The following is a 22,405-nucleotide window of genomic DNA, read 5'->3' as shown; positions in this document are numbered from 1 at the left end:
CGGGCCTGGAGATTAAGAGGCTTGGCCCGGTCCAGACTGATTAACATACATTTTTGGCCTGGCCCAAAAACGTTGGGTCGGTCGGATAGGATAGGGTCAGGTTCGGGCAGAATTTGAGAACGCTACTGTAGACCTACAGTAACATGGAGCGCGCCAGCTTGAGGCTTTATTTCAGTTACCATTTTATCATGAGCAATTATATGAAGATACGGTTGAAAATGTAGTGATCCTTTATACTATATTAGTTCTATTGATCCAAGCTGGAACACAATCAATCAATGGATTGATCATTAAAATAAACGCTCTTACTGCTCTTAATATGCATGTACGTGGCCCACCCATATATCCACGGTGGTGATTGGGCCCTGGCTGTGGACAGTACGAAAAGCCACAATGTGTTTTTACACGAGAATAGAATACATTCTTCACCATATACACATCTTATTGTGCAATTCATACCTCTACGGCTCAACGCGTGTGCGTGCGTGCGTGTGTGTGTGTGTGTGTGTGTGTGTGCGCGCATGCATGCATGCATGCGTGTGTGTGTGTGTGTGTGTGTCAGACTGTGCTTGTACTGGTCAGCTCCCAGTACAACAGTATCAAACTGTGGTCGTCTCTTGACGTGCAGTAGAAATGCGTCGATACAAAAGGGGGTGCGTTTCTGTACATTTGGATAAAGGCCTTTAGATAAATAACTTTAATAACTATTTTATGCATTTACTATTTATGAAAATAATATTCATAAAAATAATGATTTCAGGAGGGAGCCAGCTTCCCTTCGCTTCTACATGTAAAAAATATATCTAGCCACTGCAGGAACAGTGCTAACTCCATGTATGCCGTTTCCTGTGTAGCCTGGTTGCTACCGAAGTCCTGACGTCACTCGCTCATCCTCTACGTTGGGCAAGTCATTTCTCTATGGAGAACAAGTCATTTCTCTATGGAGAACAAGTCATTCCTCTATGGAGAACAAGTCATTTCTCTATGGAGAACAAGTCATTTCTCTATGGAGAACAAGTCATTCCTCTATGGAGAACAAGTCATTTCTCTATGGAGAACAAGTCATTCCTCTATGGAGAACAAGTCATTCCTCTATGGAGAACAAATCATTTCTCTATGGAGAACAAGTCATTCCTCTATGGAGAACAAGTCATTTCTCTATGGACAACTTCAGGTCATCTTAGAATCGTCTCGGAATTGTGCTCCAAAAGTAAACAAACTGTCCCTGGCTATACTGTCGGGGGGATGGTTGCTCCGTATTGTTTACGTTAGTCAGTCACTCATATTTGATAGTCTGTTTCTGGCACAAAAATATTTAAATTGGCAGGGGTAATGCTGCATTCGCATGGGATCAGGCAAGCGGTAGATGGCACCACCTGCTGGACGGCACGGAACGGTAAAATATTAAATATTTTAACATTGCATGCCGTCTGCCGCTACCGTCGCCTATTCTGGCTGCCGTCCTGCTCCAGTCCACTAAAATGACTTCCCTGCATTTGCCGTCCTATACGGCTTGCCAGATCCCATGTGGATGCAGCGTTACGTACGTCAGTATTTTCTCGACGTTGATTCTTCATGTCCATTTGAGTCAAACTGCCGGGGATCATTTGTTCATTTTTGGAACACAGTTCTTATTTGCCGCGATATAAAACACGTCCATGGGAATTCTGCATGGGGGGAAAAACCGTGACCCAGGTAGGATGCATTATGTCAAACCATGACCCAGGTAGGATGCATTATGTCAAACCATGACCCAGGTAGGATGCATTATGTCAAACCATGACCCAGGTAGGATGCATTATGTCAAACCATGACCCAGGTAGGATGCATTATGTCAAACCGTGACCCAGGTAGGATGCATTATGTCAAACCGTGACCCAGGTAGGATGCATTATGTCAAACCGTGACCCAGGTAGGATGCATTATGTCAAACCATGACCCAGGTAGGATGCATTATGTCAAACCATGACCCAGGTAGGATGCATTATGTCAAACCGTGACCCAGGTAGGATGCATTATGTCAAACCGTGACCCAGGTAGGATGCATTATGTCAAACCATGACCCAGGTAGGATGCATTATGTCAAACCGTGACCCAGGTAGGATGCATTATGTCAAACCATGACCCAGGTAGGATGCATTATGTCAAACCGTGACCCAGGTAGGATGCATTATGTCAAACCATGACCCAGGTAGGATGCATTATGTCAAACCATGACCCAGGTAGGATGCATTATGTCAAACCATGACCCAGGTAGGATGCATTATGTCAAACCATGACCCAGGTAGGATGCATTATGTCAAACCGTGACCCAGGTAGGATGCATTATGTCAAACCATGACCCAGGTAGGATGCATTATGTCAAACCATGACCCAGGTAGGATGCATTATGTCAAACCGTGACCCAGGTAGGATGCATTATGTCAAACCGTGACCCAGGTAGGATGCATTATGTCAAACCGTGACCCAGGTAGGATGCATTATGTCAAACCATGACCCAGGTAGGATGCATTATGTCAAACCATGACCCAGGTAGGATGCATTATGTCAAACCATGACCCAGGTAGGATGCATTATGTCAAACCGTGACCCAGGTAGGATGCATTATGTCAAACCGTGACCCAGGTAGGATGCATTATGTCAAACCGTGACCCAGGTAGGATGCATTATGTCAAACCATGACCCAGGTAGGATGAGTGCATTATGTCAGACTTCGGTGCTCTATAATATGAACAGGATGCTCTGCTAGTACAGTAAGTATTTATACATGGACGTTTCATAATCCCTTATTGGAAAACAAAACGAACAAACACATGTCCTTTATGTAAAACAATAAGGTCACTATTATTCTGTAAACAGTTGTGTAACATCTTCTTGTGTTCTTTCCACTTTTTGTCTTCTTCTTCACGCCCCCAAAAAAATAACTTTTTTCTAATCAATCACGTGGCGCCAGGGGACGGGTCCCCAGCTTACAGGTCTGTAACTCTGAGAGTGTAACAAATGGAACCATATGGACCCTTATATGTCCATTTGGCTCAATATGTTACACTCTCAGAGTTATGGGTGTCCGTGGGTTAATGAATATAAATGAGGGGTCCTTGGAAATTCAACCCTTTGAGAACCACTGACCACTGTTAATAGACTGAAGCGTGCCAACATTTTTATTCGTGCTCCACGGCGGACGCCTGCATGTGTCTGGTCGATGCCGGAGGGGTCCTTCCTACCACTTCCCCGGTATGGGCGTTCCACATTCGTACCAGGAGACGTAGCTGATGTGAGACTGTCCGCCGATCTGTCCGAAATCTACCGGCTGTTGCCGGACCGCCCGGTAGAACCCTAAAACATACAAACACAACAATAGAGGATACCGTCCGGACCGCCCTGTATAGAACCCTAAAACATACAAACACAACAATAGAGGATACCGTCCGGACCGCCCTGTATAGAACCCTAAAACATACAAACACAACAATAGAGGATACCGTCCGGACCGCCCTGTATAGAACCCTAAAACATACAAACACAACAATAGAGGATACCGTCCGGACCGCCCTGTATAGAACCCTAAAACATACAAACACAACAATGGAGTATACCGTCCGGACCGCCCTGTATAGAACCCTAAAACATACAAACACAACAATGGAGTATACCGTCCGGACCGCCCTGTATAGAACCCTAAAACATACAAACACAACAATGGAGTATACCGTCCGGACCGCCCTGTATAGAACCCTAAAACATACAAACACAACAATAGAGTATACCGTCCGGACCGCCCTGTATAGAACCCTAAAGCATACAAACACAACAATAGAGTATACCGTCCGGACCGCCCTGTATAGAACCCTACAGCATACAAACACAACAATAGAGTATACCGTCCGGACCGCCCTGTATAGAACCCTAAAACATACAAACACAACAATAGAGTATACCGCCCTGACGACTGGACTTTTGTGTTTTCCTTTTAGACTGTTTTTCGTTTTCTGTCTAGCAAAGTATTCAATCAATCAATCAACATTACCTTTAGTTGGTGGCAGCTGGTCAGCCCTAAGTTGTCTTCCTGTTTTTCCGTCTAAGAAAGAGTCGACAAACTGACAGTGATCCTCCCCGAAACCTGACTGGTCCCCGATGCTGTAGAATTTACCTACATGCGCCCACACACACACACGCCCACACACACACACACGCCCACACACACACCCACACCCACACACCCACACACACACACACACACACTGTATCTGCTGTACTGACGTGACAATAAAACAATTATCTGGACTAAAGAGATGTGCTCTGTTTTAGACAGGCAGACAGACAGATCTGTGTGTGTGTGTGTGTGTGTGTGTGTGTGTGTGTGTGTGTGTGTGTGTGTGTGTGTGTGTGTGTGTGTGTGTGTGTGTGTGTGTGTGTGCGTGCGTGTGTGTGTGTGCGCATGCGTGCGTGTGTGTGCATGCGTGCGTGCGTGCGTGTGCATGCGTACCGGTCAGCGTGTCCGACAGGTAGATCTTGTATCTCAGGGAGTTACAGATCTGAACTCCTACAAACTTGCGGTACCAGGTCCTCTTCACGTACTGACCGCCCCGACACTCTGACTGACCGTCCGTCTGGAAGGGGAACGCTGTCCAGATGGCGTCTTTACCTGCCAAGGCACGCAGACACACACACACACACACACACACACACACACACACACACACACACACACACACACACACACATCTTCATTATAATGTCATTATATTTTATTCCAGGAGTCTTACATAGTCATATGATGACGCAGCGACGCATATTATGATACCCCTAAATCACCAACACTTACATAGTCTGGTTGATCACTAAAACACCTGTGCTAGCTCTAACATTGTATGTGCCAGAAGTCATTGCCTTAAAGGAGGACTGTTTTCATAATCAACAGAAATTGCATAACATCATCCCGAGACCCGAGCGCACCACAGCTCCGACCGCGTGCGGTGGACTAATCGCTAAAGTTGTATCTCAGGGTTTTTTTCTCACGAGTGAGGGGGGGACGGAGAAGGAGATCAGCCTGAGAATCGGAATCGGAGCGCACACGAAAAGACAGCCGAGCCAGAAGGCAAAGCTCTCCGTCTACCGAGCAATCTCCGTTCCTACTCTCACCTATGGTCATGAAGTGTGGGTGTGGCTAAAGAATAAGGTCGCGAATACAAGCGGCCGAAATGAGTTTTCTTCGACGGGTGGCTGGCATCTCCTTTAGAGATAGGGTGAGAAGTTCAGTCACACGAGAGAGACTCAGAGTAGAACCGCTGCTCCTTCGCCTGGAAAGGAGCCAGCTGAGGTGGTTCGGGCATCTGGTTAGGATGCCTGTAACGGCGAACCGTTTATTGTTATCTTTGGTATTGTTATTTACTTCGTGGTTATGGTTGGATAAATATATGTACTTGTTGCTATTTCCATATATATATATATACTAACAAACTATTGGTTATATGTCATATACAGTCATGGAGCTAAGGTTATTGTGTCCATATATGTGTATCGCCTGCTGATAGTCTTGATTACGCTGCACTGGCCATGAGGCGCCACTATGAGGCGCCACTGTGGCCAGTGTTGCTGTTGTGTTTACTGTGCTTATCCCAGCTACAGACGAATATGTCCCTTCTCGCTTGCCATCTCTCACGAGAACCGGTAGAAGCTGCATGCGTGAGGGCCTGATCACCCTCATTGGCCAAGCCGGTCTTATGACGCACTGGAGGCCTCAGTGCGTCTGCTATAAAAGACAGTCTTTGCCTGGACTCCGACGAGACAACATAGCTTATCTTACTCCAGCTATTCGTTACTGTATTATGTTAGTTAACTCTGCTTATTCATTTTGTTTAGTTGCAGCTCGCTTCGGGAAGGAGTTATAGTTTGACCCTATGTTATTGGTTAGGGTTTTGGCCCTTTGTTAATGGTTAGGGTTTTGGCCAGGTGAAGTTATTGTTTTGTTCGTCTCCTTTTCTTACCATACCACTCATCAACAGTTTGCTCTAATATCTTTCTCTATAACTGATACAGCTTATTAGTTACCCTTATTATAAATGATAGCAAATATACTTGAACGGCGATTAACTTCCATCATGTATTCATTGAGCCATTTGTACTGGAAAAGTAAGCCTTGCAATTAAAAGCCTTTTCGAATTTGCAGTTGGTTTCCTGTGCATTTTATACGTTATGCGTACCTTTACCCCTAGACTAATTGGTCCGTAACAATGCCTCTCAGGCGTCCCCCAGGAGGAAGTCACTAATGGAGCTGTTGCCCCCGCGATCCGACTACGGATAAGCGGTTGAAGATGGTTGGATGGATGGATAACTCTCCATACAGATTTGTCACAAATGGGCTGCCATAAAAGGCAAACTGTGCGTAAATAACGGAAGATAGTAAAGATAAAACCCGTAATGTCTTACCTGATACGTTCTCACTAACACGGGGGTCCGCTGTGAGAGAGAGAGAGACAGACAGACAGACAGACAGACAGACAGACAGACATTATGAAATATGTCTACATTGTTGCAGTAGCTGTAGAAATCAACAATAATATATTGAACGCAATGGACGGACACACACACACACACACACACACGCACGCACACACACAAATACAAGTGAAACTTTGTAGAACAGAAACTGGATGGAGAGGAAGTTCAAGGTACAGACATTTCATTTGATACTTATTTAGTCGTGCGTGTGTTTGTACCCGACTCTGTGCTGAAGGACACGGGGTCACTGGGAGGTCCAGTTCCCAGATCATTCTTAGGTGTGACCTTAAACTCATAACTGATGGAGAGACGCACGCACACGCACACACACACACACACACACACACACACACACACACACACACACACACACACAATGGGGGTTGTCTTATAATCAGTCTTCTTATATTCGTCACAGTACGGTAGTATTAGCCTGGCTAATAAGCCAGACTCAAATCACACTGTCGTGTGGTATTTGAGTCTGGAGATGCTGTGTATGGATCTTGTTTCCCGGGGGGAAACATTTTCTCTTTGACGCAATTGGTCAGAGCTACTGTCAGTCAAAGGTCTCAAGCATTGAACGTCACTGTACCAAAGCCCGCCCATATTGCATACCGTGTCCCGATTGGCCACACCAGTTCTCTGGTGTAGGAAATGGGCGTACAATTGAGCCTCTCCAGACCGTAATCCGCCGGCAGGCAATTTTATTTTGCCAACGGCTGATTCGGTCTGGCTCATTAGCCAGGCTACGGTAGTATAGCGTTAGTACAGTATGCTAGGTGGGTACTACGGTAGTATAGCGTTAGTACAGTATGTTAGGTGGGGTACGGTAGTATAGTGTTAGTACAGTATGATAGGTGGGTGTACGGTAGTATAGCGTTAGTACAGTATGTTAGGTGGGTATACCTGTTGTCTGGTTTCAGGTTCTCTACAGCAGTGTGCGTCTGGTTGGTGGTCAGAACAGAAACCATCGGTTTCCCATCTGGTCCTTTAGCTGTGGACACCACCTCATACTCTGAAAACACAATGACAACACACTACTAATAATAACAACAACAACAAACTAATAATAATACACATTCACCCTATAACCTATATACTCTGAAGACGAATACTATCGGTGGTCGAACCGTAAAAGACGATAGCCTGGGTTTAATGTCTAATACTTTTATGACAGACAAAATAGTGATGAAGCCGCCGCTCATTTGCCGATAGACTTAAGGTGGAGTCACAAAAGTTTAGATATGAAAGGTCTATTGACCTTCTTCAGGCATGCCTGAGTGGTACCTGTGGTCCTGCCTGTGGTTCTGCCTGTGGTTGTACCTGTGGTTGTACCTGTGTTACCATGGTTACCTCTGGTTCCGTTGTCGCTCTTATCCCAGTCCAGGATGATGAAGGAGGGGCATCCTTCCACGGTTACCACGGTGACGTTAGAGGGCGGAGTCCTGGGCGGGGCTGTGACATCGCCCTCTGCCGTTTCTCCCCCCGGGAAGTAGTTGAGAGACGAGGTGATGGAGCACGGTTCATCTGGCCCTTTATCTGTCTTATACATCACATGAGGAGCTGAGAGGGGAGGGGAGAGGAGAGGAGAGGAGAGGAGAGGAGAGGAGAGGAGAGGAGAGGAGAGGAGAGGAGAGGAGAGGAGAGGAGAGGAGAGGAGGTGATGGAGCAAGAAAAGGAACAAATACATTAATTTGAGAGGCGGAGCCTCTGGGGGCGGTGCCTGCTTCCACATGCAGTCGTCGGCTGCTCACTCTCCTTTAGTGCTCCACTGCCAGTGGTGGTGCATCTTTGTTTACATTAATAACATTCCTTAAACTCTACACGTTGTGACGGGAGTTGATGATGATGATGATGATGAAGGTTACTCACCAACGAAGCGTTTCTTGCCCATGGCGTCCACGTCAGAGTTGGGCTGAGAGTTGAATTTGTCTGACTCCTCCCAGTGTTCAAACGGAGTCACTGCAGGGGAAAAACACACGGCAGATTATGATGGCCTTCATTATTATATTTTCCAAACATAAAAATAGCAGATGGAAATAGCAGATCGGCAGGCTCAAAACGAGGCACGATGTGATGACTTTTTAGCGTATGTATAGATCTGTGATTTCCACCTGTGACAACCGGAGCTGTGGTTGTGGTTGTTTTTGTTGTTGTTGTTGTGGTTGGCTTGCGTTGCCGTCTGTCTGGTTTGGCCGTGACCGCAGAGAAGTGAGGGTTCAACACCGACAACTTGTCCGTTAGCTTCAGCCTGTTCAACTTGTCTGGAGGGGGGGAAAAAGAGAAACACAAAAACAGACTGACTTAACTCTTTTAGCGCCACCTGGTGGTCACCAGTTTAGGCTTTGAGTGCCAATTCTCCCATTATAAAGAAAGAAAGAATTTGAAATTGTATAATGCATGTAATGTGCATGTCATCACCTGTACACCAGATTAGAGGAATTTTCAAAATATGGATGAAAAAAAATATATATATATATATATTTTTTAATTCCCAAGGGAAGACGTCTTGTCGTCCGTGGCATCCGGTACTTAATTTCCAATTAGACGTCTTGACGTTTATGGCACTTAAACCGTTTGTCCTGCTCCTCAAATAGCTGTCTGCTTCTTCACCTAATAATAAAATAATAACAATAATAATCACCTAGCTCTCCAAGCTTTCCAACCAGATTGGGTCTTCTCTTGTTGACGGAGGAACGTGGAGAGCCTAACACACACAATGAAGGACAACAAGCAAAACACAACACAACACAGCAGGATTATTTGTACCATATGGAGCCACCCCTTCCTCTCAACCGCTTGACTTGGGATGTCCGTCCCAAGAAGTGAGATATGATATGATATGATATGATATGATATGAGATGATATATGATGATATAGTACTTTATTGTCAGTTCACACTGAAATGAGTTTTGCGACTCAGCAGCCAAGTATGCAGAACACATATACACACATTTGACATAAACACAAAGAACAAGACAATATTACATACAGTACATAAAGACATGAAGACAAGAGCAATGTCCACCGCCTAGCTTACCCCTGGCTACAACTCCTGATTAAGCCTTAAAGTCGACTGGTGGACAAAGGACTTCTTTAGTCTGACCTTATTGGAACACCATATCTCTTTCCTGATGGCAGCAAGTAGCAACCCTATATTCTCCAATCTCCATACCACACATGTCTGGTGTTTGAGGTGATAATAGGTGATATTCCTTGCCAACCTTAGAATGCTGCTATCGTACGTGGATGAATATAGCCTCTGAAGTGGTTGTCAAACAATCTCTGAACAAATGTTCAGTTGTTGCAGCGGTTGTGACTTTATAGGGCTGCAGAAAAACAATCAATCAATACCAGGTGGTACTACAGTACTGAAGAACACTCATAATAACAGAAGTGAAAAACAAAAAGAAGAATCGTCTGCTAGCACCGAAGGGATCTTAGATGGCGAAGGAAGTAGATAATTTGCTTTGTTTTCTTACACAATGATTCAATCGGATCTTTCCATGACAATAGATGGTGGTTTATTACTAATGCTAGGTATGTACCTTATATTAACATTCCTGGTTGATCTGTTCACTATGAATAGTTAAAGAATTTTCCTGGGAGCCGAGAAAAAGTGTGCGGACATCCCTTCCTTTTCATTGTACGTATATCTTTGACCAGCACCTGTAGAATTTCTGGAGATGTGTGTGCTTCTGTTGGATCCTTTCACTATGAATAGTAAGCAGTTTGACTTCTTGGGACGGACCTTCCAAGAAAGACAGCGTTGTCTAGTGCCCTGCAGCCAAACACAGTAATTATGTTGGACCATCAACATAAACAAACAAACCCACATGGAACAAATTGTGCTTTAATGCGAAACAGTGAGGATACAGGATACACCCCCTGGACCGCTAGTTGAACATCATTAAGGTCGTGGGAAGTGGTGAAATAGTACTTCAAATTGTCAGTACATTTTAATGATTTTATGCCTCGGACAAACTTGTGAAACCTTCCACTTTTGGTACTTAAATACTTTGTAACTTTCATTCAAGTAAACTTTGATTGCCAGACTTTTACTTGCAACAGAATGTTTGTACGTTGCAGCATTGATATACTTTTACTTAAGTAAAATGTGAGTACTTTTTCCACCACTGGTCTTTAGGGGCGTTCGCTGAGGAAATGCGTTTTATACCAAAACGTCATGACATGTGACTCCCGTGTGGAAGAGCCTTATTGGTTCCCTTCTATTCTATATCGTTAACGTCACGACATGTCGCTCGGCTTGTTGCACAGTCAGAAACGTGCCTTTGGTTTTGGTGTAACGCCCGGGATTCGAACCCGTTGGTCTCCCATGTGGAAAGCCAACATGTGGACCACTAAGGAAAAGGGAATTCCCTGTGACTCGGGCAGTGTTGTTTTCGTGGACTAAAACTATGACGAAAAATGTTCGTCGACTACCTTTTTTCACTGATAAAAACGACATAAAAACTAAATAAAGACTAAGCCATGATGACTAAAACTAGACTAACACGAAAAACATTCCAGGTGACTAAAATGTGACTGAAACTAAATTAAAACTATTCAAGACTAAAACAAAAATCAAATTTCCGCCAAAAACAAGAGTGGTTGTGAGCCACTCTGTCTGGTCTCTTGTTTAAAAGCCACTCTGTCTGCTATATAGGCACGACTAATCTCTGGTACTAAAATAAAATAACGTATCGTTTTATTGTAATAATTGAAATCATGTGCTTCATCATCCCTCACATCACATGTAGAATCTCATGTTCTTCTTCTCCCGGGATATTTAAAAAAAAATCTTTATGTTCTGAAACTCTGAGTCGATTCCAAGAAATACTACATCTGTTGTCCATTATATTACTACTCTCCTCTCTCCCCGTCCTCTCTCTGCCTCTCTCTGCCTCTCTCTCTCTCTCTCTCTCTCTCTCTGCCTCTCTCTCTGCCTCTCTCTATCTCTCTCTCTGTTCAATCAGTGTGTTGTATTGGTCCAGGGAGTGCAACAGTCATGCTTCATGCTGCTTTTTTTTTTCTTTTCGTTTTTACAAACTGGGCATCAGAGACTCATATGCCTCACATGTTCTCGTTTAAGACACTTATTATTCATGAAAAAATATATTCTCTCTTCTATAAAAGCTCACATAGCGGCCCGTGAAACGTAAAGTCAAAGAACGACACCAGGCCACGTGCCCGACGTGCTTTAACCCATTTAGGACTGAAAAAAAGATGTGCCGCATTTTCACGATTTTTCAAAAATAGCAGACCTACAAGCTCGTAGCGTGCCACTCGGTGGCGCGCTATATGAGCTTGTAGATCTGCTATTTTCCAATAGCTACAGTATAACATAATGCTTACTTAAAACACCAAAAGGCGTTCCCGTCCAGAATGGGTTAAGAAATACTTGAGTTGAAGTGAAACGGATGCGATTTTAACAACGGCAAATCAATATAAAACAAATCATATTGATAAAGTCCCCATAACACCGCTCACATTGTGGTGTGGAGTGTTTTCTACTGAAATCCTGTGTTTGCATTTGCAAAATATTAACCGTAGAATAAATTAGACCTTTTCTAACACTTACTAAGGCTAAACCGCCCCATGGACACCCCTGTGTGAATGAGTTCTGCTTGAACCACACGGGCACGCCCATGCACGTTCTGAGCGCGTGCACGTTCTGAGCGTGTGCACGTACTGAGCTCGTGCACGTTCTGAGCTCGTGCACGTCACAGTTTGAACTGGAAGTGAATAATACATTTAAAAAAAAAATGGTTTTATTCAACATAATAGTATTTTGAACCAAGCGATATTTTACAAGGAAAACACCTTTCCGCCACTCCTAAACTGTGGTGGAAGTATGAGCATGTTGTACTACTGAAGTATATGAGCATGTTGTACTTCAGAAAAATAAAACTAAATAATCTGTTACTTTAATAAAAGGCCTGGTTTCAAAATTTGACTTGAGCAACTTGCCAACTGGCATCAAAATATACTTAATGCCAGATGATGAAAATAGCAATGACGATGAAGTATAATAGTGGTTCATTTGGTTAATGTAGGTTTTGTAATAATCAAAAAAAAAGAAACGTAAGTTGTCACAATGGAATGTACTGATACTCTGAGGTAGTGTAGAGAAACAATGGTAATATTCAAGTAAAGTACTGAAGTAGAAGTACTATAGTAAATGTATTGACTAATGAGTTACTTTCCAGCAGCTGTGTGAGTCCAGTAAACATCATCTCAGTGCTCCATAGAACTCTGTGTGTAAAACCAGCATCAAACATTGTTTTCCATATTAGGAAGATATGAGATGCCAACGCTTGCCATGCTCTGATGGCAGAACGCAAGGCCTGGTCTAAACATTGGCTCCTCCGTGGAGAAACAAAGACCTTCCAAAAGCTCTCTGTGCTGAAAACAATATGTACAACCCTTCCAAAATCTCTCTGCGCTTAAAAAAAATGATGTATAGCACTTCTCAAAGCTCTGTGCGATTACAAAAAAAAACATGTACAGCCTTTCTCCAAGGCTCTGTGCGCTTATGAAATCCATGTGCAAACCCTTCCAAAGGATCTCTGGCTTACAAAAAAACACGTAAAACACTTCCCAAAGCTCTGAGTGCTTACAAAATGATGCACAGCCCTTCTATGCGCTCACAAAGCACAATGCAAGCAATCAAGCAAGAAGCAAATAGGCTGAAGGCCATGAGCCTGACATGGTGGCTTTAGTGACAGAGGAGAACAGAAGCAGATGAAAACAGATGATTCTCTGTGGCGACCCCTGGTAGCCAAAAGAGGAAGAATCTCACGGTGATTTGTGAGTCATTGTCAGCTTGTAGATTGTAGCTATTTTCACTATTCGTCAAAGAAACATTACAGAGGGGATTAAGTGCTTAACGTGTTATGCATGGGATTACGTGCTTAACCTAGTGTCAATTTATGTCAGATGTAATCAACAAGAGATGGTTGAAAAGCACTGCATCAGAGGCTTCTGCTAAAGGAGAGATTGTTCTTTCTGCAAACTGCGGTGAGAGAGAACCTTGAAGGCTGGCCAGAGGCTGACGCCAGAGTTAGCTTCTTAAAAGTTAGCTGGCGATTTGAGGGCTGAATACTTTCCGAGAGGAAGGCTATTTTCCGAAGGCTCTGGCCGAGTCTCTGTTCTCAAAACGACCAATGTGCGGACAAGCATGCTGTCCCAGACTGCCCTAAAAGACCCTGGACAACGCTCCACACGTCCTAGACTCTTCTCCCATCCCTAAAACACCCTACCTAGACAACGCTCTGCACGTCCTAGACTCTTCTCCCTTCCCTAAAACACCCTGAACAATGCTCCGCACGTCCCAGACTCTTCTCCCTTCCCTAAAACACCCTGGACAACGCTCCACACGTCCTAGACTCTTCTCCCTTCCCTAAAACACCCTGGACAATGCTCTGCACGTCCTAGACTCTTCTCCCTTCCCTAAAACACCCTGAACAACGCTCCGCACGTCCCAGACTCTTCTCCCTTCCCTAAAACACCCTGGACAATGCTCCACACGTCCTAGACTCTTAGCCCTTCCCTAAAACACCCTGGACAACGCTCCACACGTCCTAGACTCTTCTCCCTTCCCTAAAACACCCTGTTGAGTATTCCACTTGTTGCCACGACAACAGACATTTACAGCGTTGTCACATTGACTATAAAGAAGGGCTACCGTCCTAGAGGGCAGTTTAGATTAGACCAGGTCAGACAACAGTAAGTAAGGAGGTTCTCTAGACTCAAGTACAACAGATCTCACCCAGTCTCAATAAGACCAGGCCCCCTTCAGGCGACCTTGGCTTCACCACTGTTTTGCCAGATGGCATTTTCACACAGCGAGCTGTTTAACATAAAGCTACACAACAGACACACAATGAAAACATGTTTAACACAAAGCTACACAACAGACACGCAATGAAAACATGTTTAACACAAAGCTACACAACAGACACGCAATGAAAACATGTTTAACACAAAGCTACACAACAGACACACAATGAAAACATGTTTAACACAAAGCTACACAACAGACACGCAATGAAAACATGTTTAACACAAAGCTACACAACAGACACGCAATGAAAACATGTTTAACACAAAGCTACACAACAGACACACAATGAAAACATGTTTAACACAAAGCTACACAACAGACACGCAATGAAAACATGTTTAACACAAAGCTACACAACAGACACACAATACAAACAGGTTTAACACAAAAGCTACACAACAGACACACAATACAAACAGGTTTAACACAAAGCTACACAACAGACACGCAAGGAAAACAGGTTTAACACAAAAGCTACACAACAGACACACAATACAAACAGGTTTAACACAAAAGCTACACGATGCACAATGAAAACAACACACATGGAAATGGATGGAATGGAATTAATGAAAAACCAGCAGATGAACCAACACCTGCACACACACACACACACACACACACACACACACACACACACGCACGCATGCACGCACATAGGCCTGCACACACCATTTGAATATAGGACAGGCCTATTATGTACAATAAACTAAACTAATTGGGTGCAGAAGAACTTGGTGGTAGTAGCAAATATTCAAATGAGAACTTTGAAGGCCAAAGTGAGTCTGGAATGAAACATCAGAGTAGATGTTAAAATTACGCCAACCATGTTTGTAAGTGAAATATCCCTTTAAGACTCAGACGTTTTCCACAAACGTCTCAAAGAATCTCACACAACAACCTCACAGTCACAACGTGTTACAGTGGGTGCGACACGTCGCGCAAGAACAACATGCCCAAACAACCAGCTCAAAACACGTCATACCTCAGCGTTTTCGGGGAGCGGCTACAGTAAGAGTACAGTAAAAGTACAGTAAGAGTACAGTCACACCTCCATACCGGACACATCCATTTACCATTTACAAAGCCAAAATGGCTTTGTAAATGGTAAATGGTGCATTTATATAGCGCCTTTATCCAAGGCGCTTTACAGATATTGTGCATTACATTCACCGATTCACACACACATCCACACACCGATGCCGGTGGAAACCATGCAAGGCAAGGCACCAACCTGCACATCGGGAGCAATTAGGGGTTCAGTGTCTTGCTCAAGGACACTTCGACAATAACTCTGGGGGAGCCCGGGTTCGAACATATCCGGTCACTCTACCCCTGAGCCGTGCAGTCAAAGCCCTGCAGTGCATCATGAAGGACAAGAACCACCACAAGCCGTTCAAACACCTACAACGACCACGTCCGGGCAAGGAGGCCCAACGCAGTATCAAGAGCAGCGGCACCAGAATCAGACCGCTGAACGAGGCTCATGCCTGATTGACAGGTGGTGAGGGCTGGTCTCGGACCTACCGGTGAATTATACCAGGAACAACAGACCGTTTAGCTCTTCCTTGGACCTCGCTCTGTGGATTATACAGAATGTGTGACTTGACTTTTCTTCTCTTTTGTCTTTGCTTCTCCTCTACGGGCACCTGCCTACGGATTACACCGATGTCTCTACGTTATGTGGATAACGCGGTCGTTGTGCACTGACATGTTGCACCTAATCCCATGGACAGCGAACTGACGTGTTTTGTTTCTGTCACCTTTAACTATCATCATTCATGAGAAATTCATGCACAGCGTACAGCCGTACACCTGCTGCTATGCTCACACACGTTTTATATCTTATCTCAGGCACCATGTACAGAGATATTCACCCCACTCTCCTTCCTCCCCGTCTTACTTCTATGATAACAATACGATGAGAACGATGCACAAAAACTAATTTCCCCACTTCTTTACTTCTGTAAACCTGTGATGTGACAATAAAGCTGATTCTGATTGGCTGCAAAGCGGGCTCAACATGCATCGCTTCTTTCCTATTGGTTGACCCCATGGACAACAAAGTCTACCAATGCTTCCCCCCCCCCCCCCCCCAAACCCCCGACACACACACACACACACACACACACACACACACACACACACACACACACACACACACACACACACACACACACACACACACACACACACACACACACACACACACAGGAGTGACGGATGGATGGATGGACGGACGGATGGATGGACAGATGGATGGATGGAGGGATGGATGGACAGATGGTGACTAGACGGACAAAATGGCCGACACAGAAAAGGTGGAGGTGTAGAATGTGTTACCGGGCAGACTTGGGTTCCACATGGCGGCTTTTGGCAGAGAGAGACCTCTGTGATGTTGTCTGTTCCCTGTGGAGAATGACATGGTTAGCATATAGACCTCTCTCTCTCTCTCTCTCTCTCTCTGATCAAGTCACTAACTGGAAGTGAAAGCTTGTAAAGAGTCAAATGAAGGGAAAACCCTGCTGACATGAAGCAGATGGAAAAGCCCTTCTGGCGTGTGTCTGTGTGTGTGTGTGTGTGTGTGTGTGTGTGTGTGTGTGTGTGTGTGTGTGTGTGTGTGTGTGTGTGTGTCTCTGTGCATGGCTGTGTAAAAAGCCCTTCCAGCATGTTGAGTCTTTTCCACTTCGCTTTGAATCCAACAGAGCCAACTGTTCTCTAGAGAATGCCCCGTGTGTGTGTCCATGTGTGTGTGTGTGGGTGTGTGCGTGCGTGTGTGCGTGCACTCGCTCGCGAGCGCGCATGGGAGAGTGAGGTCTACATTCGTTCTGAAACCCAAAGCGGGACCGGTAATGTCAAAGCATGACCCAATGGTCGCCAACATGCCAAACCACCAGTGTGTGTGTGTGTGTGTGTGTGTGTGTGTGTGTGTGTGTGTGTGTGTGCTATGACAACACAACACACAGTGTGTGCAGTAAAACACATAATGTCTCTTAGACCACGGGGCTAAACCTCCACAACCATTAGAATCAGAACCCTTTATGAAAACAGTTCGGCCCGATTTCAAGCTGTGCTGCAGAGTCCCGAGGCCCAGCACATCATTTATCTTTAAAGACACTAGCATCAAAAAACATTCACCACAACAATATCGCCAGAATCTAAATAATAGCAGTTGTTTTCAGTGGTTGAACATGCTCACCGTCACCAATCAGAAAACATCAACGAAAGCTTTGTGTGGCTGACTTCAATAACGCTGAGGCTGATGTTTGTCAATCGGCCCGTTGACTCTATAGACCATATACGCCCATGTATATACGCACCATATGCATCACCTGGTGCGGGCTGCAATGTGCATGTATGTGCACCGTATACAGGGGCGGTCTTAGGGATCTGGAGGCCCGTTTCAAGACCAAATATGAGGCCCCCATACCCCCCCCATCACTCTTGACAATAAGGGCCTTTCTCGGTTTACATTGTGTTTAGGAACAAAGATGGCTGCAGCGCCAGCAGGGGGTGGGGCGGAGGAGAGCGAGGCGGGGCGGGGTCGACATTATGCCCTCACTGGGCTGCGTTCACACATTCAAGACAGTCTTGTGAGCAGAGCTAGGGTCGGGATCTGGAACTAGACGAACCAGAGGAACCGGATCCAGCGAATCACATTTGTGTTTCCAGAAAAAGATTTGTTTTAATCAGAGTTGCTATGTTGACTTCATGTCTGCTATACAATTACGATACCAGTGGAGGATTTCATATCCGTTCCGTGTTTCACATCCTCCCTCATGCCACCGGCCATCGTGGTCCTCATCACCGCGGGGACCGACGGGCGCAGGGGCCCGCCCATCAGCCTCAGGGGCCCGCCCATCGGCCTCAGGGGCCCTGCACCCAGGGGCCTCAGGCGCCCCAAGGGCCCGCCCAGGGGAGGCTGGGGCAACAAGGGAACAACAGTTCTCCTGTTGCCTTCACCTACAAGACCAGAAGTCAATCAATACAACAGTAACCAATCCGTAATCGGAGTGAGAGCGATCAGCAGCCAATAAGAGCCATGATGTTAGTGATGAGGATCTACCGTTACATACATAGATATTATATTATATTGCCCCCCTCCCCCAAGTATTGCAAGAAGTTCTTACACTGTCAAAGTGCAATGTGGATGAATGTATTCCATGATGAAATACAGCACCAAAGTCTGACATCACCGCCGCTAGAGGGCGCTATACCTCTGGGTCACAGAGTTAGTATAGATAGAGGAATCTTAGATCGCGTCATACAAGAATTGTGTTTCACAAATAAACAAATTAACCAGGTGATTTTTACTCATCAACTGATGGTGAAAAAGTACTAATTTAGAGGATATTGATTTCAAATGTAACTCAATATCATAAACCAGTGGTTCCCAAAGTGGGGTCCGGGGACCCATAGGGGTGCCTGAGAGAGTTCCAGGGGGTCCCCATGTAAATGATAATTAGGAACCAAAAAGACGCTTATGGGTCTGTAACTCAAAGAGTGTACAAATGGAACCAAATGGACCCATTTGTACACTCTCAGAGTTAAATTAACTTCGATTTTACAATATAAATTGGGGTCCCAGAGATAGAAATGGGGGACCGTAGCCTAATGCAGGTCAAACTGGGGGTCCTTGAAATGAAAATGGTTGAAAATCACTGCTAGAGACACGGAGTCACATACTGACAAAATCGCCAGTAGTTTTTTTTTTTATCACAGTTATGACATAATCTAATTTTTCAAACCTTTTCATGTCAAGGACCCCCAAAATGACACTAATCAGCCTGTGTACCCCCATTTGAAAAGATATGCCAGGGACCCCCATAAGAGAAGATTTTTACGACAATAGCAGAGATTCTCAACCTGTTTAATTTCAAGGATCCCCAGTTTGACATGCATTAGTCTACGGACCCCCCATTTAATGGCATTTCTATCTCTGGGACCCCCAATTTATATATTGTAAAATCAATGTTATTTTAACTCTGAGAGCATACAAATGGAACCATTTGGTTCCATTTATACACTCTCTGCGTTACAGATTTGGTTCCAAATGATCATTTAGCTGGGTCCCCCTTGGAACTCCCTCAAGTACCCCTGGGGGTCCCCGGACCCCACTTTGGGAACCACTGCTCTATGGGACTGTCAAGAGGAACAAAAATAACGCCATGATGACCCAGAGGTAGGGGGAGTGACATCAGTACTTCGGTACTTAATTAATTAATTGGAAATTAATTAATTTCCAAATCATGGAATGGGCTCTATGCACACACGTCATTTTGGAAAGAACTTGGGCCCCTTTCCTGCTTCCTTCACAGGTGTTACCCATGATACTAATGAAGGCTCTGTTCCATTCTGGTCCAACAGAGTCAGTGTTAATGATACTAATGAAGGCTCTGTTCCAACATGGTCCAACAGAGTCAGTGTTAATGATACTAATGAAGGCTCTGTTCCAACATGGTCCAACAGAGTCAGCGTTAATGATACTAATGAAGGCTCTGTTCCATTCTGGTCCAACAGAGTCAGTGTTAATGATACTAATGAAGGCTCTGTTCCAACATGGTCCAACAGAGTCAGTGTTAATGATACTAATGAAGGCTCTGTTCCAACATGGTCCAACAGAGTCAGCGTTAATGATACTAATGAAGGCTCTGTTCCATTCTGGTCAAACAGAGTCAGTGTTAATGATACTAATGAAGGCTCTGTTCCATTCTGGTCCAACAGAGTCAGTGTTAATGATACTAATGAAGGCTCTGTTCCAACATGGTCCAACAGAGTCAGTGTTAATGATACTAATGAAGGCTCTGTTCCAACATGGTCCAACAGAGTCAGCGTTAATGATACTAATGAAGGCTCTGTTCCATTCTGGTCAAACAGAGTCAGTGTTAATGATACTAATGAAGGCTCTGTTCCATTCTGGTCAAACAGAGTCAGTGTTAATGATACTAATGAAGGCTCTGTTCCATTCTGGTCAAACAGAGTCAGTGTTAATGATACTAATGAAGGCTCTGTTCCATTCTGGTCAAACAGAGTCAGTGTTAATGATACTAATGAAGGCTCTGTTCCAACATGGTCCAACAGAGTCAGCGTTAATGATACTAATGAAGGCTCTGTTCCATTCTGGTCAAACAGAGTCAGTGTTAATGATACTAATGAAGGCTCTGTTCCATTCTGGTCAAACAGAGTCAGTGTTAATGATACTAATGAAGGCTCTGTTCCATTCTGGTCAAACAGAGTCAGTGTTAATGATACTAATGAAGGCTCTGTTCCATTCTGGTCAAACAGAGTCAGTGTTAATGATACTAATGAAGGCTCTGTTCCCTTGCAATTAAAAAGTTTGAGAACGACTGTACACTAAACGGAACAGAGCCTTAATTAGTATCATCTGTGATACCTGTGATGGAAGTAGGGAAGGGGCCCGGAAGCAGAAATAGTTATTATGTGTGCATAGAGCCCATTGGAATACAATGACTTTATTCCATGATGTAATGTCCAATCATGGAATAGAATGGACGTGATGGTATGATCAGTGATCACAGGCCTTCTGAAGCGCTCAAGATCTTTGTGAATCAGTCATAGTCGGCCAATGCTGAGTGCAACGCCGCCATGACCGTACAAGATGGAGTCCAACATGCAAACATCAGGCCGAGATGTGCAGCAAAGAGCATTCCACTCCAGTCCTGTTTGACAAAACCAGTGGACATTCATCTGGTCGGACGGATGGACGGACGAGGACAGACACGACACGGTTAATCAACAACAGAACAGCGCAACAGCGAATGGGGCTACAGCGAGATCACATGACACGGGAAGACAGACACGGTGATGAGGTCATCATTACCCCAGTTATTATTATTGGCCTGTTCCCCACCAAGGGCGGGCCTCAGAAGGGATGAAACGTCCTGCGATTGGCTGACAGCTGTATGGAAAAGACAAGGTTTCACTGTATGCAGACAATACTGTGTCATTGTGTGTTGTTGTGCATTCCTGTTGACTAACCCTAACCCACCGTCCTAACAGAAAAACCTGGAAAAGGTGACCAAACTCCCAGCGGTCAAAAATACTTTCATTCCACACTCTGAAAAGAAAAGTGAAAGAAAGAGGGAAATGGTAAAGAGGTGGTAAAGTATAAAGTGATAGAGTTGTCAATTACCAGAAGGTCTATATCTCTTCTCTGTAGCATTAGAGGACAACTTGGAGTGGATCTGTCCCCGTAGAGCCAGCTCACTGTGGGTGAGGGACTTAGCTGGCTGGGTACTGGTGGTAGTAGATGTAGTAGGAGTAGATGTAGTACTAGTAGTAGTTGCTGTAGTAGAAGGAGTAGTTGTAGTAGTAGTAGTAGTAGTAGTACTAGTAGTTGTAGTAGTAGAAGTAGTAGTGGAGGCTTTGGGGGAGAGGACATCGAGGAACGGAGGTATTGCGTTGGCGCGTCGATAGCTGTCATTTCTAAGACCGTTTCCTCTCCCTGGGAGAAAAGAGTATAGGACAATACTGTAATGTAGGTTCAGTAACATCATAACGAAGGCCAGCTCTGTTGCTGGCCTCTGAAAAGGGCTGCAGGGTAGGGTGAGCACCTCCCGTGGTGGCGCAGCAGTATGATCTCTCACTCCAACTGCCACCGGACTGTATGGGACGTTTCTTTTGGCGGAGCATTCGCCCAGGTGGGCATGGTTATGTCTAACCTAACCCTATAACCGCACAAAAACTATATGCCTAAAGCTTAACCCATTTTGGACGGAGGTCGATTTTTTTCCTGAAAACCTCTGTTTCTATGTCAGTGGTGCTTAACATTTTTCATGTCAAGAAACCCCAGAATTATCTCTATTGGGCCACGGACCCCCATCTCAAAATATGTAGTTCCAGGGACAATAGCTAAAGTAGAACAGAATGCTTAAAACACCAAAAGGGGTTCCCGCCCAAAATGGGTTAACCCTAACCTCACAGAATAATAACCTCAAAACCACGCCCACCTGGGCGAATGCTCTGCGAAAGAGTCAGACCCCAGGCTGTATAGTCCCTCGATACAGCCGCCCAGCATGGCTGATCATGTCCATCTG

General features: G+C 44.8%; 1 protein-coding gene across 1 annotated transcript in view; it reads right to left on the bottom strand.

Moving 5' to 3' along the window:
* Positions 1-2,635: 2,635 nt before the first annotated feature.
* LOC310854414 (target of Nesh-SH3-like) overlaps positions 2,636-22,405 on the bottom strand; it is a 58,854-nt gene continuing 39,084 nt past the window's right edge. The window contains exons 10-23 of the mRNA XM_083759050.1: positions 21,502-21,813; positions 21,190-21,267; positions 18,084-18,311; positions 16,692-16,757; positions 9,146-9,208; positions 8,616-8,765; positions 8,374-8,463; positions 7,855-8,064; positions 7,408-7,516; positions 6,720-6,799; positions 6,430-6,459; positions 4,487-4,645; positions 4,028-4,150; positions 2,636-3,336 (exon numbers count right to left, since the gene is read on the bottom strand). Coding sequence (XP_083615176.1) covers positions 3,221-3,336; positions 4,028-4,150; positions 4,487-4,645; positions 6,430-6,459; positions 6,720-6,799; positions 7,408-7,516; positions 7,855-8,064; positions 8,374-8,463; positions 8,616-8,765; positions 9,146-9,208; positions 16,692-16,757; positions 18,084-18,311; positions 21,190-21,267; positions 21,502-21,813 — 1,814 coding nt within the window. The 3' untranslated portion in view covers positions 2,636-3,220. The remainder of the gene's footprint in view (positions 3,337-4,027; positions 4,151-4,486; positions 4,646-6,429; positions 6,460-6,719; positions 6,800-7,407; positions 7,517-7,854; positions 8,065-8,373; positions 8,464-8,615; positions 8,766-9,145; positions 9,209-16,691; positions 16,758-18,083; positions 18,312-21,189; positions 21,268-21,501; positions 21,814-22,405) is intronic.

This window comes from Protomyctophum parallelum (genome assembly GCF_964188405.1).
Source record: "Protomyctophum parallelum genome assembly, chromosome: 23".
Classification (NCBI taxonomy): domain Eukaryota; kingdom Metazoa; phylum Chordata; class Actinopteri; order Myctophiformes; family Myctophidae; genus Protomyctophum; species Protomyctophum parallelum.
Note: the sequence above shows the minus strand (reverse complement) of the source record. Positions and strands in the feature narration are given on the sequence as shown.